Below are 19259 nucleotides of genomic sequence, written 5' to 3' on the forward strand. Positions count from 1 at the left end.
TGCTTGCCTCCTACCTTGAAGCACTTCAGGTACTTCCTTGAACGTCGAGAATTTGTCATCTTTACTATCCACAAGCCGCTCGCTTCTGCCATATGCTCCTTCACTGCCAAACACTCTCCTCAAGAGCTTCGTCATCTTGCTTTCCTCACTGAATTCACTATTTACATGCTATGTCAAAGGCAGCCTCATCAGTGCAGCTGACGTTCTGAGCCGCATCGGCATCAACGCCACGACAGGTCTCGCTGACCTCTCCTTGTCCTCGCTCGTGGCGACACAAGTGCCCGACCCCAGGTGTCATACCTTCGGTCTTCTCCATCACTCCGCCTGCTGTATGTCCCCTTCCATGACCATGGCGTGATGCTCTGGTGCAGTGTTTCAGCTGGCCGTACTCGTATCTATGTCCCTTCTCTTTGTCGTGCTGTTTTTGATTTTATGCACTCCTCTGCCATCCAGGTGTACGTGCCACGCAAGGCCTCAATCGCTGAGTGTTACGTCTGACTTCATGTGCACGCCGACGTGCATGACTGGGTTCGTGCTTGCACAGCCTGCCAGCGTTTCAAGGTACAACGACACACCAAGCATCTGTGAGGACAATTTCCGCGCCCCGATGCACGCTTCATCACCATTCCTCTGGACATTGTCGGACCTTTGCCACCATCCCGTGGTTATACGTACTTGCTTACTTGTATTGATTGGTACACCCGGTGTACTGAAGTGGCTTCTATGCCTGACATGACAGCGGACACAGTTGCCCCTACTTTCGTGTCTACCTGGATCGGCCGCTTCAGTCCAGCGCTGGATTAAGGGGGGGGGGGGGGGCTAAGGGGGCTGCAGCCCAGGGCCTCACCTCGGACAGTAGGAGAAGGGGGCCCATTTATTCTAACCTGCTTAGTATATGGAACCATGGGCAACGAAACTTCGAGCGACATGTATGAAGCAAGAAAACCAGAACGAGCAGACGGGCCCCCCCCCCGCCTAATGTAACAGCATGCGTTTGGCCTGATCATTTAGGGAGAGCTTGTCACGCTGCAAAAACAGGAATCCCCCGCCACCCCAGCGGGGCCCTCTTTCTTACGAAGCGAGGAGCGTTTGCTTGGTATAATTTTCGTGGTTTCCTGTCGGTCTGTCTGTCCAGTGCTGTCTGGAGAGGAGGGGCAAGGGGGAAACACCTAAAACATGTAATGTGGTATGAGGACCTAAATCTCCCTTGCCCCTCGTCACCACCATGCCACCCTCCACCTTTCAAATAGTTCTGCCGCTGTCCTTCTCATAGAAAGGATGTGCTGCAGTACCCAACAGTGCCTCCCATTCGACTTTTCTTTACCGTGATGGTAATTTGGGCGGGGGAGGATGAGTCCGATAGCAGATTATGATGAGCCTGATGGCAGAGTCTAGGCAGGAAAGGAAAGAAGACGTCACACGTGCTTTTGCCCACCTGCCGTGGGGCATGGAATGTTCACTGTTCGGGCTAGGGTTGTGGAAGAGTGAAGGGGGAAGTTGGTGAGCTGGACACAAAGGCCTGTCTCCAGGGCCCATTCCTGCCTAGTGGCTGTGCACCTTCGCACGCGCTCGACGGAAATAGTAGGTCAGACTGGCCGCCGAACTTTCCAGAAAGAAGTAGAAAAATATCACTCAGAGGTGACAGAGGGCGCGTAACTTCGCCTGCGTTAGGAGTCGCCCTCTCCCCTTCGTTCTCGTGCTTGGCGTCGACAGGGCGAAAGAAAAATCGAGAACTTCCCAGAACAGACGATTGCTCCTAGCCAATAGGAAGACGAGACCGGAACGGGAGAAGGAGTGAGTTTGTACGGAGAAGGAGGGAATCTGTACAAGGAACTCTATGCGTATGTGAACACCTGTTTTGGTGCTAGTAACAGACAAACGCGGCGCGCCTCTATATAAGGAAGTTGATCGCGGGCTGCGATTCAGCCCCAAGCCGCCGGTTAATCTTGATAAGCCCGCCGCTGAGGAGCTCCTGGGGGACGCACCACTCTCGGCCAGCCACGGACCATCCAGGCAGCGTGCGCCAGTCATTGGGACGGCCACCATTGGACACCTGCGGTCGCGTCGGACTGACGAAGTGCCCGGTGAACAATTAGCATCCATTCATGCGAAAATGCTTGGTAGGAAGCATCAAAGTTCAAAGCATCGACGAAAGGCAAAGTTAGAAAGAGAGGAGCGTGAAAAGAAGCTACCAAAGATGACAAAGTACCTACTGAATGCAGCTTCCGCGGGGCAGTATGATCGCTCTACCCAGAGTCTGTGTCAAACTCCCGATATTACCAACTGTGCTTCTGTGGAGGACTTACCAACTCCATCACCACAATTTCCTGGCAAGAAGCAAGGTTTGACTCATCTTGGTTGTCTGAATCCTGTGACAACGGTGCCAACCTCGGTCGTCCATATTTCTGAGCAACCGACGCTAACCGAGCCCTGTCCCGTTCCTGAGTCAGCAACGTCTATGCTACTCGGCCGGGCCCCTGCCACAGAGCTCCAGGTGTCCGATCCGCCACGCCCGATTTCTACTACTGCTGATCAACTGGTGCCAAACCTCCCCGATGAGCCTCCTTCTACTGACGAGCGCCAGGAAACAACACTTCAAGAACCGACTCACTTGTTTCCTGTTAGTTTGGCTTCAAATAATCATGTTCCCACCCACAAAGTGTGCCTTGAGAGGATGAACGAGACGGCTTCTCGTTGCGGCAACAGAGAAGAACAGACACCCCCGCAGCAAGAGGTACATTGCGAGATTCTCCGAAGTGACTCTGCTAAGTGGCCGGACATTATTACTGACAGCTTTCAAAGTGTATGCCTTGAGAAAGGGCCATTGTATTTTCAAAATCGGGCAGAAAATTTTCCGTCTTCCGAAAGGCAATACAAAATGCTATATGTCACCTCATCTTTTCGTGCGAAAGGCTGTAAATGGGAAGGCGTACGAGCGACACTGCTTAGTGTACTCATAGTCCAAAGGTTCCGTTTACTGTTTCATGTGCAAACTATTTTCGATTTCAAGCAACCCCAGTGCTTTCACAATGCACGGCTTTTCTGATTGGAAAAAGAGCAGCCTGCTCTAACTCAAGCAGTACAATTGGCAAGGAGCTGGTTAAGCATCTTGTCACTGAGACCGCTTACTGAACAGAGGTGTTGAAGTGCGTAGCCGTTGTAGTTAAGCTTCTAGCTGAGTGCAACCTAGCGTTTAGGGGCAGTGAGGAGATTTTTGGTTCACTGAGAAATGGCAATTATATGGGAGTGCTTGAGGCCATTGCCAAGTTTGATCCCTTTCTAGAGGAGCACATCAAACGCTATGGAAACAAAGGAGAAGGTCACCCATCGTATCTGTCAAAAACCATTTGTGACGAATTTATCGAGCATATGGCAAAGGTTGTCAAGGAACGTCTCATTGACGAAGTGAAACACGCAAAATACTTCTCTTTAATTGTTGATTCGACTCCAGACCTTACTCACGTTGATCAACTGTCAGTTGCTTTACAATACTATTTAAATTGGAAAGTGTACGAACGCTTTCTTGGATTTGTTCCAATTGAATCACATACCGGCTTGTATCTTTTCGATACCGTGATGTCCCTCTTGATGACAAATGGCATCTCAATTGATGATTGTAGAGGTCAAGCTTGCGATAATGCGAGTAATATGTCAGGAAAATACAAAGGACTGCAAGCTCAAATCAAACACCTGAACGAATTGGCAGTCTATGTCCCGTGTGCTGGTCATTCACTGAACTTAGTTGGCGCATGTAGCGTTGATAGTTGCCTTGAGGCAGTCAAATTTTTCGCTGTAATTCAGAGACTGTATGTGTTCTTTGCTGCCTCACCTAAGCGATGAAGGTATCTTGGACAGCATGGGCGGAACTGGCGAGCAGCTTGTTTTGAAAAGTCTCTCTGAGACCAGGTGTTCAAGACACGCTGAATCATGTAAGGCCATTCTGAAAAATTTCAATGCAGTCTTATGTTGCATTGAAGCTATATCAAAGGATGAGGAAGAAAACGGTGACACTAGGAACGAAGTGCACTGTCTCTTCAAGAAAATGACAAAACTAGAGACTGCATTCATGGCGATTTTCTGGAGTGAAATCTTGGAGCGCTTTGACAAAATGAGCGTAGCACTTCAGAAATCAGGCCTTGACATTTCAACTACTGTAGACCTGCTGAGCTCTCTAGAAGGCTTTGTTAATTCATTGCGACCACTCTTTGATACCTTCGAAGAGAGAGCACGCACGCTAAGTACCAATCAATGTTATCAGGATGAGGGCAAATGCATCGTTTTAAGTAAGCACCCAGACGGAAAAAGCGATAGTGTGCTACAAGGTAGGAAAAAGTTTATCGTAGAGACCTACAATGTTGTACTTGACAGTCTGGCTCTACTTTGCGAGTGCGAAAGGCTGCCTACACTAAACTCTGCGAAAGGTTCGGATTCTTAAAATTGCTGACAGAAGTTGGGAGCGAGGCCTCTCTGGCACAGCAGGCTGAGAAGTTGGTGAAAACCTACAAAAATGATTTGGAGCCAGCATGTTCCGCTGAAATTGTTCAGTTTGCGAACTTTCTGCTCAACTCCGTGTGCCAGGACACGAGTTGCCTGGGAATAATGAAGTTGCTGCATGAAAGAAAGCTTATTGATGTGTTTCCAAACCTTTCTATTGCTTTGCGAATGTACTTAAGCATACCCGTGGCAAACTGTGAGACCGAATGATCGTTTTTGAAGTTGTCGCTGATAAAAAATTGCCTTCGTTCGAGCCTCCTCGACGACAAGGTGAACTCGCTTGCTATCATGTCCATTGAAAGTGACCTCCTCCGCAATCTATCCTTCGAACAGACTATATCTGATTTCGCCAAAGCAAAGGTGCGAAAGATACCATTTTAGAAGAGGACTGTTTGCACTATACATGAATAGTTCCAATAAGTTCGTTGTGTCGCCTTCCAGCGTCCACGTTGCCAATGAAACGCTGAGCAGTGTAATTCAAGATATGCAAATCTTCGTTGCTCGTCTCTTGTGATATTTAGCGTGCTTACAGAGAACTGTATTTTTATTGTTTTTGATAGTGCCACGTTTATTTGGTGTCGTCCTTGCTTGTCTTACCTTCAACGACAATATTTTAAAATAATGTTTTGTAATTACAGTTGGTAATTTTCATCTGTATTCTAGTGCATTTTTATGGTGTTTTTATTGCCTTAGGTATTGTATATATCTATTGCATATTTATAGAGTAACCTGTATAACGATTACTGCAGCCTGATGCTTGAATTTTAATAAAGAATGTTTTGGATACAACTGTGCGTCTCCTCACGGGATTAAACTTAGTGATGCAAACAAAGCCTAGCTTCAGAAGGATCGACATTTGAGCTGTGTTGTCTTTTATACATTCTTGTTCGTCTTGAGTGCACTAAACTTTTCCTTAAAGCCTAGCTTTTGCTGAAAACAGAATGCAGATTAATCACAATGTGAACATATGTGTTGGTGTTTACAACAGCACGCGTTTCAAGCAAGTTTTGTTGTTTGCCTTATAATAATTACAATAATAATAATCCCGTTGATTGCACTTCATTCTTTTTAATTTGTTGGAATTAAAATGAAACATGGCATATTTACAGTAGTGTAGCAGGCGACAGGGAGCCTGCATGTGCATTAGCCCAGGGCCCCCATTTTTCTTAATCCGGCCCTGGTGCCGTCGACTGTGACTACTGACGACAGGAGACAGTTTGAATCTGACTTTTTCACATCTTTAACATCTCTTCTGTGCTGTGTGCGCACTCACACAAGCTGCTTAACACCTGGCATCCAACGGCTTTGTTGAGAGGCTGCACCAGCATTTGAAAGCAGCGCTTGGTGCTCAGCCTCATGTAGCATGATTGGGTTTCGCACCTGCCAATTGTGCTGCTTGGCCAGAGTTCTTCTCAGTAGCCTAGATGGTTTATAGCTGCACCCTACGCTTGCTGGGTGATCTCGTTGTCGCGTATCCCATGTTGCCTGTTGCTGATCCAGCTTCTTTTGTCCAGTGCCAGTGGACTTTCATGCAAATGTTGTGTCCTTCGCCAACTTCTGCTCACACGAGTCCATGCAACGTCCTCAAGTCTGCAAACGTCCTCTCATGTTTTCGTCTGTATTGATGTGCCCCGTCATCCTCTTAAACCTCGCTATGACAGCTCCTTCCCAGTCATCAAGCATTCAGAACACCAATTTACTATACTGCACAATAGGCGTGAGGACACAGTCGCTCTCGAAAAGATCAAACTTGACCCTATTGTCAGCGTGCCCACCTGTGGTGCATTTTCCTTCTTCTGGCACATCCCTGATCAACCAGCTGAGCTAGGGGGCTATTCTGTAAGTGTCCACCTAGTGGGCATGTCCATTTCATCTGCTGCTGAAGTGCTGATTGGCTGGGGGCGCCCATCTACTACTGATGCGTATCCAAGCCCAGCCAATCAGAACTCCAGCAGCAAACGAAATGGAGAAGTCCACTCGGTGGACACTTGCAGAATACCCCCCATGGTGCAAAGATAGGCAAGAAAGAGAAGCAAGAGGAATGGATGGCGGGTGGATCTGCAGTTGGATGTCTCGCAACTGCTGAAATAAAGTCGCCAAATTTTACAGTGAAGTTGTTAGCCTCTGGTTGATTGGCATTTTTCGTGTCCATGTCCGTGGGCAAAAATATGGGCCAATTCCGGAGGTGGTGCAATACTGAGCTGACCCACGGTGGAGGTGAAACAGGCTTCAAGCGCTCAGCAATGTGAAGCGAAAGGTGCATACATTCTTTGGAATCACGCATGCAACATACAGAACAGCATTCGTTTCAATAATGAACAAGCACAAAACAAGCATCTGAATCGCGTAATTGATGATGAGGCGCTCCTGATAACAATGCAAAGAACATAGCACTCCCCGCACACACTTCCCGGTAAACATTACTGTTCAGCTTGCGAAGTGGGGAGTGAAGTCGCTAGCCTTTCGTATCTAAAAGAACCAGCCTAGCAACTGATTTCATTGTTGTTGCAGCACCGCTATTGGTAGGCAATGCATAGTTAGGACTCCCGAGGAGCAGCACGAATATGAGGAGCAACAAAGGAAAAAAGAAACAGCAATATGACCAGCAGTGGTGTGCTGTCAAAATCACCATTACTCTAAAGCAATAAAGCATTGCATACCCCCCTCAGCAATTGTAGTGGTGGTTTGCAAGAGCTTCGCTGAACATCCACTTTTGCAGGGCCAAGATGGCGAGTCAATTTCTTAACGCTGCTTAGTAAGCCCACAGTTACTGTTAATCAATCAACTCCTCAAATGTTATATTCAGAGCAAAAGTGTGAATGAGAAAATTGTAGACTATCCTGAAAAATTCCCGATCCAACTTTCTCTTGCTCAATAAGTGCCACATAAAAGTTTATATAGTATGTGCCATGTGACTAGTCTCATGGCGCTTTTTTATATTTCACTGGCTTTCTGTCAGGCTTGGAAAAAACTTTTATGTAGCATTTATTGAGCAACAGAAAGCTGGATCACGAATTTTTCAGGGTGGTCTACAATTTTCTCATTAACACTTTTGCTCTGAATATTTAGTGAAGTTGATTATATAATAACTAATCATATAATTAGGCAAAATATAAAGAATAGTCTAAATTGCTCAAAAGTGACAGCAAACAACATTACCTGGGTTCTTTCTGTACAGCTATGTGGCACTGGTATATTTTAATATTTTGGCGCAAGTTACGTTGGATGCATGGTATATTAAGCACTGGTCTAGGGTGGCTCACTCCACTAGAAACATTCAAGGACACCAAAGTGGTGTTTGTTTATGCAACAAGAAGCAAAAACCTTGCTTACAGCCGGCAGGGCTCAAGAGGAAGCATTTATTTATTTATTTATTTATTTATTTATTGTACATACTTTCAAGGCCGGCAGGCACAACAGAAAGGAGTGGTAGAGTACATTATTTGCAGAACGAGAGAAAAAATAAAAAAATAATGAAGGAACTATAAGGCACTTTGAACAGCAAGCTTGAAATTGGTGCTGTCACAAATGGTGACTAAGGAGGCGGGAAGGCGGTTCCATGCAGTGGCGGTTCTTGGTAAGAATGAAGAATGGTATAAATTAGTGCGGCAAGATGGCACTTCAACTTTGTGTTGATGATCGATGCGAGATGAGATGTAACTGGGTCTGGTGAAGAGATTTTCTTTCAGGAACGGATTGAGGTAGTATATTTTATGAAAAAGACAAAGGCGAGAATGCTTGCGACGTAGTGAAAGGTCAGGTAGATCTAATGTTTTTTTCATGGATGTTACGCTAGAATGACGTGAATAATTAGAGAGGATAAAGCGTGCTGCACGGTTCTGAATGCTTTCAAGTGAATTAATGAGATTGGAATGAGCAGGGTCCCATATGGCACACGCATATTCTAATTTTGGACTGACGAGCATTTTGAACATGGTAAGCTTTAGTGAGGTCGGAGCGGATGCAAAGTTACGTCTTAGATAACCTAATGTTCGGTTAGCAGTGTTAGTGATATATTCAACATGCATGTTCCACGAGAGATTGCTAGTAATATGCAGGCCAAGATACTTGTAAGAGTCAACAACCGACAGTACAGTACCATTAATAGAATAGGGGGGCGGATCAGAAGGGGTAGAGCGGCAGGAGACACGCATATGTTTGCATTTATTTGTGTTAAGCTGCATTTGCCATTTGTTACACCAATTTGATACACTAACCAGATCATCTTGAAGCTTACTGGAATTATTAAGGTTAGTTATTTTGTGGTAGATGACGCAGTCGTCCGCGAACAGCCTAATGATTGAGCTGGAGTTGAGCCTTGGAAGCGAGTTGAGCCTTGGAGTTGAGCCTTGGATTGAGTTGGAGTTGAGCCTTGGAAGCAGACAAACCGTACCGCTCAGCATCCACTGAACCAATTTTGATGCTTCTTGCATTTAAACAAAAAACCTACCAGCTGTTGGGAGCACATTTTCCCCTTAGGCCACCAATTTTTTTTACAAAAGTTATTCATAAACGGGAAAATGAATATGAAGGATCAGGTTCCCAATTTTATAACTTGGCAATAAAACGTAATATCACAGTCTAATTAGTTAAAGCACAAACGAAGACGGGATGACAAGAAACACATACAAGCACTTATCAGGACGGAAGGATGCAAAGAAACACATAAACTTATTAGACTATGGAATACCAACTAGCCCAAACTGCTATCCTTCTAAGTTATATTTCTAGTTCATCAGGCTCCTCACCATGTGTCTTTCCATCCTTCCGTCCTGGTAAGCGCTTGTCTGTGTTTCTTGTCGTCCCATCTTCGTTTGCACTTTAAACTTTAATATAAGACTGTGGAATACCAACTAGCCCAAACTGCCACCCCTTCAAGTTATATTTCTATTTCATCAGGCTCCTAACAATGTGTTTCTTTGCATCCTTCCGTCCTGGTAAGCGATTGTCTGTGTTTCTTGTCGTCCCGTCTTCATTCGCGCTTTAAACTTATTAGACTATGAAATACCATCTAGCCCAAACTGTTGCCCTTCTAAATAATATCGCAGTTCTGTAAACTGCATCTACTGGGACATCACTAAATTGGCAGTATACACTGCTCTCGATTATGTTGATAATTAGTGAATATGAATTTTGCAAAGCTCAGGTAAACAATATAAAGAATTCATGTCAGCTGTAAACTAATACACTTTGTTTGCTTTGGATGATCAAACACACAGAGTTTACAGAATTGCAATATATGTTTCTTGGTGCAGGGTTAAGGACTTGTAAACCTTTTGTTTCAATTTTCTTGCTTAAGCACTTTTTAAGTATTCTTTGTAAAAAAAATAAAATTAAAGCTTCTAGGTCAAAATATTTCTTCCAACTGCTGGTCTAACTGAGCTTTCTCTCATAAAAGTAAAAAATTTCCTTTGATTGTGTAATGAGACTACTCCTGCGTTTCATATGTCGGAATAGGGAAATCAGAGTTGGCCTAAAGTTAAGGCTTCCTTATAAGAGAGTCCACCACCATAATGACTTTTTTAAGCTTGGCAATCTGACATGTCCCACGTACATAGCGTAGTGTGTTGGTGCATTTCGGGTGTTGAGAACATTGCGACAGGTGAAAATGGAATATGCACGACGGTGTGTTGTGAGAAAATACTTCTGCATAAGCAGCCGTGCTCAAAGTTGTGGAAGGCCTTGAATAGAAAGATTGAATAGGACCCGAAAGGAGGGCTGGAAGAAACCATGTGGCATGCACTTAATGTGTGTCTTGTATGAAAATAAACTGGTTTCATATCTATCTCACTTAGTGTCTCTTATCAGTGGCCTATCTCTTCATGGTGATTAATTATGGAGAAAGAGGTTCGAAATCTCACTGCTGCTGGGGCCGCATTCTGAAACGATCCACTTCGGCGATACTATTGCCTCGCCGATAATTTGCCATGAGGTTGATTGGCTGGTTTAGCAAAATCGGATGACATAGCTCATCCGATTTTGCTAACACAACCAATCTGCGTGCGCCTGATGGTGAACCATCGCCGAAGTGGATCGTTTCAGAATATGGCCCCGGTTTCAACTCGTTGTACTATTATATTTAAGTGGATTATACTGCAAGTTGTTGACCATCAATTTGCTTTCCCAAATAACTTCCATCTTCTAATATGATTTATAATGACAAATTGCAGAAACTTAGGCACAATGGCCACTGTTACTGAACTGCTTGTGGTGCTTTTATTGTGCCACTTCGTAACTTATAAAGTGGCGGCGGTTGTCGCCTGCTCACAATAAGGACGTTACAGTCAATCTCGAATATATCAAGCCCGGACATACCAACGCTTTTAAAATCCCCGTGAAAATCCCATGCAAAAGTATAGCCCATATACTACGCATACATCGAGCTCCCGTTCACCGCCTAATCGATATTCGTACGCTGCGGCCCCGCAAGTGCACTTCTCCTACTGAACGGGACCGCGATCACTTCTCGCGTCATCGGAAATATTCATGCCGACGAAACGGTGTGGCAGATACTGTCAAACAAGGCATTTAATCTGAATGGCACTACATATGCCATATTTTTCCTTCGAAGGAAAAATGGGCAACGTTCGTGTGTCAAAATATGGATGGCTCGTTCAGCAAGGGTTATTGCCTTTGAACATACTAATGGCGGAAAAAACTTTCCTGCAGTGAAGCATACTACCTGTGGCCTATCGTTATCGCAAAGTGGATCACCACGCTGCTTCAAGAACGCTCTCCCGGTCCGATACGCGCGTTTCCAAAAGAAACGCGTGGATGGCACTCAATCCGTGGATGGCACTCAATCTTCACCGAGTGGCAGATATATCCGCATCGCCGGGTTTGTCATGTCGTTTCCGCCAATTAAGGGTTCCCCAATCAGGCCAAAATGAGTCAGACCCCAACCGCCACTTGGACAGATTAATATTACAGTTTGGATTGAACAGAACCACGTGCCGCACGCCACACCCGGCCTTCGTGGAAAGACCATCGTGGCAGCGGCGCGCAAGACTAATCGCTGTGTGATTCGCGGCCCACAGTCCGCGCAGAACGCGCGTTTTATTCATGATTGCAGGGAAAGATCAGTGGGAATTGACTTGGGCCGTATTCTGAAACGATCCACTTCGGCGATACTATTGCCTGGGCGATAGTTCGCCGTCAGGTGCGCGCTGACTGGCTGGTTGAGCAAAATCGGATGACGTAGCTCATCCGATTTTGCTAAAGCAACCAATGAGCGCGCGCCTGACGGCAAACTATCGTATCGCCGAAGTAGGTCGTTTAAGAATCCGGCCCTGCGATCTCAACGCGGGGCATGGCGGGGCCACGCGGGCTCTAAGGTTAGCGTTGCGATCAAGCAGCCCGGGTGACTTGACATTCGTATAGATAATAATGATACTAAAAATTCAAAACATTATTAATAATAAATGGTACTTTTTTTGCATTCGACGCGGATTTGACAAAAAAAAGAAATACGTCTGCATTTCCCGCTTTTCACTATCTCTGGCGACGGTCCGAGAGCTTTAGGTAAGCTACACGATCCTACTGCATTACTGTTAACCTCAAACATTACAATGAGACAGATAACCAGTTTAAGTGTTCCTATGTGTGGGCAGCGCAACCCGGACGAAGGACGAGAGGAAGTACACAACACGAGCGCAGGAACATAGGAACATGTTCAATCACCAACTCGCCCAGCTTGCCGTCTTAATTCAGTTTAATTGCGCATGCCAAAGCATGTATGCTGATATATTTTCCTTAATGTTTTAGCATAAGCTGTGCTTGAAACAAGAGCAGAGGAATTGCTTTGTCCCACAAAGTCTGAATTTTCCACGGCAATGAACATACCTGCCAGTACCATCTCCATTGAGGATGCTGATGAAATTCGACAGTTTTCCCATGTTTGCAGCCTGAATGGAATGAAAGGGAATTTTACTGCAATGCTGATCACATTACTTCACAATAGTGTCAACTGCATAACTCACATATTCCCCAAAGTTTACAATGTCAACATTGACTTTCTCTCTCTTCAAGCGTCTGGCAAGCAAACCAAGCTGAAGAAAAAAGAAAAGAGAATTATGTTTGTCAGGCAGGCTTCATCCTTAGACAGAAATTATCATGTATACAAACCTCTCCTGTGGTGGTGACAACCGGGCTGCCAACAAAAATTACCATACGCATTTTGTGGCTCTTGTTTTCACGATGCTTGAGCATAAGCTGCAAATAAATAGTAGGTTCAGACATGTCTTACAAAGCACTCTGAAGATAAATGCTGTATGCTCTTGTGACACAGCGCTTATTTAGGATTTTATGTTAACACATGTACAGGGTGCCCCACGTAACTTGTGCCAAAACTTCAAAAAATATGCGAGTGCCACGTAGCTCGACAGAACCAAGGTAATGTTGTTTGCCACTGCTTGGAGCAAGTCCGACTACTTTTTTTTTTCCTAACTACATTAATTAACATTAATTAATTCACAAATATTATAATCCGAGCTAAATTGTCAGTCAGAAAATTGTAGGCCATCCTGAAAAATTCCTGATCAATCTTTCTGTTGCTCAATATGTGTGACATAAAAGCTTTTTCCAAGTGTTAAAGGAAGCCTGCAAAACACTTTTCGCATGATTTTGAGGGCTCCTTTCACGCTTAGAAAAAGCTTTTATGTAGCACTTATAGAGCAACAGAAAGATGGATCAGGAATTTTTCATGAGGGTCTACAATATACTGATTGACACTTTTGTTCTGATTATAATATTTTAGAAGTTAATTAATTATAACTAATTATGTCATTAGGCAAAAAAAGAAATAGTCCGACTTGCTCCAAGCGACGGCAAACAACATTGCCTTGGTCCTGTCCAGCAACGTGGAACACCCTGTATACTCGTAACAGAAACCTGCCCACCTTGTTCAATGCAGCTTGAACTTAATATTCCATGTAACACTGGAGCTGCACTTTCCATCTTCATCAAATAAAACACTTTTATCTTTGACAAAGAAGTATTATTAGTTGTCACCAATCAGTGTTAATCCATGTGCAAAAATGCACACCATATATCTGATTGCTCTGTTACAAGACAAAATGCATCATTTAATGCCAAATTCCAAGAGCTGCTTCGAAGTGGCCAACTGACTCTACAGGTAAGTACCTCTTTCGACCAACACTTCCAGATCCACAATTCCTACAATATTAGCCTCACAGCCACTGCAACAAGGCAAGAGTACAAGCGCTATAGACTGACAAAGTTACTCGGAATGAGGGAGTTGTGGTCCATGCTACTGATTTCTGCCAGTCTTGCCCCGAAAATGTCGCCCAGGAAGCACTCTGAAATGTGCATCTCAACCACTTGCTTTTCCACCCCTGTTTCACCATAGAAAATGTTGTTATATATTTGTTCTCTCCATGCATTCTCAAACCAGGCACAAAATTAAGCCTCAGGAGAAGGACACCTCCAAGGCAAGACTGGCATGGATATCACCACTGATCATAGAAGCACATATTTGAAACAAGTAGAACATCACCATTCATTAATGTGCCAACAACTGGCTTTTAATTGACAAGTGCTTGTCACATGCTAAAACAGTTTGGCATTAGCAGCAAGTTCCTCAGGCTGAACAGCTATGCACAGCTAGATGAAGCCTGACTGATCTGAAATTGATCAGTCAGGCTTCATCTGAAAGATCTGATCTGTTGCCATTACGTTTTCTGCAATACTATGCGGCTGGTATTCTGCAACTGCTTGTTGTTAATGGTGCCTAAAGGGGCAATTCACAATGCATCACTGTTAAGTGAAATCATAATGCCAAACTTTAGTTCATCCCATCTTTCAATTAATAAAAAAAATTAATTGATAAGGATTGAGGGATCGTTCCAAAAGAACTGTATTACAATATGTGCATGGTGAGCTGTGTTATTTAAACAACACTGCTCACTATGCACATGTATTACAATTGACTTCCACTGGGGATAACAAAACCGCCATGACAAAGGGGATTTTGTTACCGAAAAAGCAAAACTCGCGAGCTGTTTATTCGTGTGGTTTGCCGATGGTCACCTAATTGTGATCATTCACGTATGTTTATCGGCCTACCAGCGCGATATAATTAATGCTTCAGGCACCTCGAGTGCCTTCGCACATAAAGAGTTTCATACAATTATTGTAGGAAACGTACTCTATGCCCTCGCCGATAACACTCTGTCAGTTGAACGCTTGCTGATGCGTCACTTAAATGACGTGTCCCCATTCTATACTCCGTTTCGTACATAGCAGTCAATGCTGTGAAGTCACGCAAGAAGTTCGGTCAAGAAGAGTTATCACTCCGCGCGTTCCCTCCATGCTGCGCTGTGCGCCAACAGCGTTCGCCGAGGCTCCTCGCTAAATGCCCGAAAAGAACAACAAAAATAAAAATGATCTAAAACAACACATTAGCAGCTGCAAACTATAGTATGTTTGTTTGTAAGGATTAAAACTAGTTTCATTCAATACTGAGCCTATATAAACAACTGTTGCGCGCAATTGCGGTCAAGAAACATCGAACTATATCCAAGTGCGAACGAAGCCACTGCAAGGAGTCTCTCTAGCCTCCACAGCGTTGACTGCTATTTAAGGAACGCAGTACTTGTCTAAGGAACGCAACACATGCTTGTCAAACCCGGTGTACTAATCGAGTAATGACAATTCAACGGCATCGTGATGCAATAGAGAGAGAGAGAAAAAAAAAAACGTACGTGAGCGACGCGGAGAGTGGCCACGAAATTTACGTCTCCTTTCAGCTGGATTTGTGTAAGCCGGTACAGAACGCGTCCGACATCAGTGGTGAGGGACGCCAAAACTTCAGGACTGTGCAGACGAAAAAAAAAAGTAAAATAAACAAATCAAAGACAGGCAATACTATTCGGAAATATGGGCACGCACACGCACCTTGACATTGTCATCAGGGCAATGTTATTTTCTGGGTGGGATCGCATCTTTGAGTGGCAGACGACTTTTACTGCATCTTGCTGTGCGTGCAAGCGCGACGGTAGAAAGTCACCATTCCTCATATATTCGCTGTTGTCCACACTGCAAAATAATAAAAGAAGGTTCACTACATTTACGTCAACATAAAAAAAAATACGCTTAATATTGCGGCACGAAATAATTGATTACCCGAGAAAATTAAATCAGTTTCGGAGTTTCCTATCATCAGAAACTTGATGATTCTCACGTCACCATTAGACAAGATCACCTCTCCGAATACTCACCAAACAACTGTACTTTCGAGAACCATTTTACCAGCAATTGATATTTCAACCTGGCGTTACGAATGACTAACTGGCACCTTCGCTACGAAAGAGACGCAGCTTGCGCGTTCGAAATTGGAACCATCTCGCACGCGGACGAAGTGTTGACTGGGGCGCCAATAGGCAGAGCGGTAGTCGTGGGCACCAAAATATCGTCTGCACTCTGCATATCAGTTGTGGTTCCAATCTCTGCATAGCGAAGAAAAAAAAATAGAGAGATACGATTGGTTCGTTTGAATTTGATAACAACTTACCACATTCTTATAATAATAATGTTTTAGGCAGACAATCTAAAAAAAAGAAATAGTGGCATTTCAGCGGCAGCCGTGGCCGCTGCGGTGACGATATGATGGCATGGTCATGGCATGATCGTAGTCGCTGCAAACTTCATAGTGCCAGATGTCCTGTGATAGTGCTTTGAACATCGCTGCATTTGACATAAGCAATCTAACCACTGCTTTTTTCGATGTGTGCAACTTACTAATATTTCGGTGGCAGAGTGCACCATAGTGGAAGTACAGTGTACTAGAAGCCTGCAGTGGAAGTTATCTCGCAGCTGCAGTGATACCGCGTGAGAAACGCCCCTTTCGCTAACCGTATATGCACAAACGTTCGACTTGGAACATGGTTCTGGCGTTTTTTATTGCGTCAGTATCGGAGAAAACGTCGGGAATTATTTACTCGACATTCTACGGTTGGAACGAGAGGCCACAATTCGGCGACGCGCAGTGTGCGACTATCAGTGGCGACGCCAACGATTTAGGCTCGGCTCGAGGGCCCAGCGAAATGAACGAGGAGCAAAAGACTAGATCCGATCTCCTGAAACGCCTACATCAGAGCGCGGTAGAAGACATGAAAAACACGCCGCCCGAAGTTTCGAGCTCATCCAGCGACGTCACGATGCACTTGACGGAACGCAAAGGACAGTTTTTCTTCAGCGACGTCGATGTAGGTGACAGCATTGTAGTGTGGCACTCGTTCGGCGATTGCTGTTTTGTGGCTATATGCGACGAAACCGAAAACGTCGGTCTTGCTGAATACTGCTTAAAGTTGATCATTCAAAGTGTGTCAGCGCACATAATATTTTTGACACCAGCGGAACTAAATGCTAAAATTGGACTCTTGCGCGCCATCGTGGAGCTTTACATGCCGAGTGGAAGACTGTTGTTTATGAATCAGGGTATCGTGAAGCAGTACGAACAAATGTTACACAAACTAGTGTCTTGAATAAATGTTTCGCAAACAGCAGTACTTCCATCCTGCAGTTCAATGATCTTTGTTGTGGATGCATAGCTTTCAGCTCTACTTGTTGTCTATGTCTCTTCGCTGTTAAAAAAGGAGAAAATGAGATAGAGGCCGGTACGTAACAGCGTTAAGTGACTTTATAGCGAATGCCCCCTTTGGCAATTTGCTAAGCATACTGCTTACCAGTGCAAATTTAAGCTGTCGCACCAGCGCACATACATAGAACCTCTTCAAAACATACGGGCCACACCACACATATTCCACTGTGATATTTAAGCTGTTTAGCAGGAACATTGCACACATGATGCTCAAGCACACCAAATGTGCCTGCAGGGAATGCAATTGTGAAGAAGAGATAGGCAGAATGTATATGTACACGTTGTTGCATACCTGCCTACTCCTGAGCTTTTCATAAAATTTGCAAATACGGGCTCATTCTACGAGTTTACGAGTGTTCTGTCAAGTTTTACTAAAAATAAATTCTATTCAAGAAAAAGTGTTGCTCTTTGGTCTTCGACCATCCCCTCGGAAGTCTTCCGATAGTGAAAGCTAGGACACCAGAGAGGTATCTGCTAGGCGCAAGCTTATTCAGACAAGTTCCTGAAGCAGGCGAGATCAGTGACAGCAAAGTCGCTGAAAAGGCTACCGCAGTCTGAAAATAGTCTGCTGCTCTTAGTTTTGCGCTATTCCAACTTTGCTTGAATGATGTGTTTAATAGTAAATCATCTGTAGTTAAGTGGGTATATATCCTAAACAAAAGGTGTGTGCTCAGGGCAATCTTTGAAAAAAAAAAAGAAAAAAATGCATGCTGTTCCTGCCCGCCCCCATATTGGTGTTGTACAGGCAAAATTTTACAAATGCTAAGTTTCACTATAAAATAAATAAATTATGGGGTTTTAAGTGCCAAAATCACTTTCTAATTATAATGCACGCCGTAGTAAAGGACTCCGGAAATTTCGACCCCCTGGGGTTCTTTAACGTGCACCTAAATCTAAGTACATGGGTGTTTTCGCATATCGCCCCCATCGAAATGTGGCGGCCATGGCCGGGATTCGATCCCGCGACCTTGTGCTCAGCAGCCCAACACCATAGCCACTGAGAAACCACGGCGGGTCACTAAGTTTCACTGGTTAGGTATGCTGATGCATGCCTAAATTTGAGTTTATAAATCTCCCAAGGCCAGCACATTCTTTTTTTTTTTTGCCAGAATTCTAACCTCAGACACATCTTGCATATGTAGAAAATGCATTCTCTTAATACTGCTGTTCCGAATTCTACACAGATGCATCAAAATCACATTCTGGTGTATCTTATGCTGCTGTTGGTCCCTCTTTTTCTAAATCTGATGTATTGAACCCCTTAACGAGCATCTTCACTGCAGAAACCTATGCCGTACTGTCTGCAGTAAAACATATAAATAAATTAAAACTGGACAGAGCAATAGTATTTACAGACTCGTTAAGCCTTGTAAAAGCGCTGAACTCTTTACAAAAGCATACAAATCCTGTTTTCATTGAACTCTACTCGCTCTTATGCAATATTTATCTATCACATAGACACGTAGTAATATGCTGGGTGCCTGGCCATAGGGGCATCGAGGGTAATGTGTTAGCTGACAAAATGGCCACATCACTCACATCACTAACCACTTTTCCTACGGCTGCTGTCCCTGTCACAGATCTGAGGCCTTTGTTAAGAAGGAAACTGCGACAACACTGGCAGCGCATGTGGAACGCAGAAACAAATAATAAACTGCACGTTATAAAGCCCCAATTAGGTTTTTGGTCCTTCCCCAACAAAATCTCGGCGAACAGATGTCCTATTCTGTCACCTCAGAATAGGACGCACATTTGGCACCCATAGTTATCTGCTTACTGGAAGTGAACTTCCAACCTGTGGCAGATGCGGTGAGAGGCTGACCGTCCTCCATGTCCTCTTGGAGTGTCAGAAAGCCGAACCTGAAAGAAAGAAACATTTTCCGCTTGCATACCTTTATTACATCCCTCTACACCCGGCTATGTTTCTTGGTAAGGAACCGCTTTTTAACACCAAGGCAGTCCTCGACTTCTTAAAGGATGTAGTTCTACACGTTATAAGCCCATTAAATTCGTAGAGCATCCTCGCTCCAGAGGATGCCGCTGCGATAATTGTTTTGAATAGCACATGCCTCCAGGCCCTTGTGTTTCAAGGGCTCTAAGGAGGCAGTAGTGCTCTAGCATATCTTATATAACCTGATATATTTTT

General features: G+C 44.4%; 2 protein-coding genes across 4 annotated transcripts in view; one reads left to right on the forward strand and one right to left on the reverse strand.

Annotated features, from left to right (window-relative positions):
* The window catches only part of LOC126545273 (26S proteasome non-ATPase regulatory subunit 4-like), a 38948-nt gene extending 23089 nt beyond the window's left edge, over window positions 1-15859 (reverse strand). For 2 of the 3 annotated variants that reach the window (XM_055061350.2, XM_050193064.3), the window contains exons 1-6: window positions 15732-15859; window positions 15409-15549; window positions 15216-15327; window positions 12619-12705; window positions 12474-12542; window positions 12337-12398 (exon numbers count right to left, since the gene is read on the reverse strand). In XM_055061350.2, the coding sequence (XP_054917325.1) occupies window positions 12337-12398; window positions 12474-12542; window positions 12619-12705; window positions 15216-15327; window positions 15409-15549; window positions 15732-15757 (497 nt within the window). In that variant the 5' untranslated portion in view covers window positions 15758-15859. Of the gene's footprint in view, window positions 1-12336; window positions 12399-12473; window positions 12543-12618; window positions 12706-14659 lie in introns of all 3 variants that reach the window. The other variant, XM_050193065.3, reaches the window with a different exon arrangement.
* A 262-nt stretch (window positions 15860-16121) lies between these two features.
* Window positions 16122-17018, forward strand: LOC126545291 (uncharacterized). The gene has a single exon (XM_050193093.3). It carries the CDS (start codon window positions 16371-16373, stop codon window positions 16995-16997), a length of 627 nt encoding a protein of 208 aa, XP_050049050.1. The 5' UTR covers window positions 16122-16370; the 3' UTR covers window positions 16998-17018.
* The last annotated feature ends 2241 nt before the right edge of the window (window positions 17019-19259 follow it).

Source organism: Dermacentor andersoni, chromosome 1 (assembly GCF_023375885.2).
Source record: "Dermacentor andersoni chromosome 1, qqDerAnde1_hic_scaffold, whole genome shotgun sequence".
Taxonomy (NCBI): Eukaryota; Metazoa; Arthropoda; class Arachnida; order Ixodida; family Ixodidae; genus Dermacentor; species Dermacentor andersoni.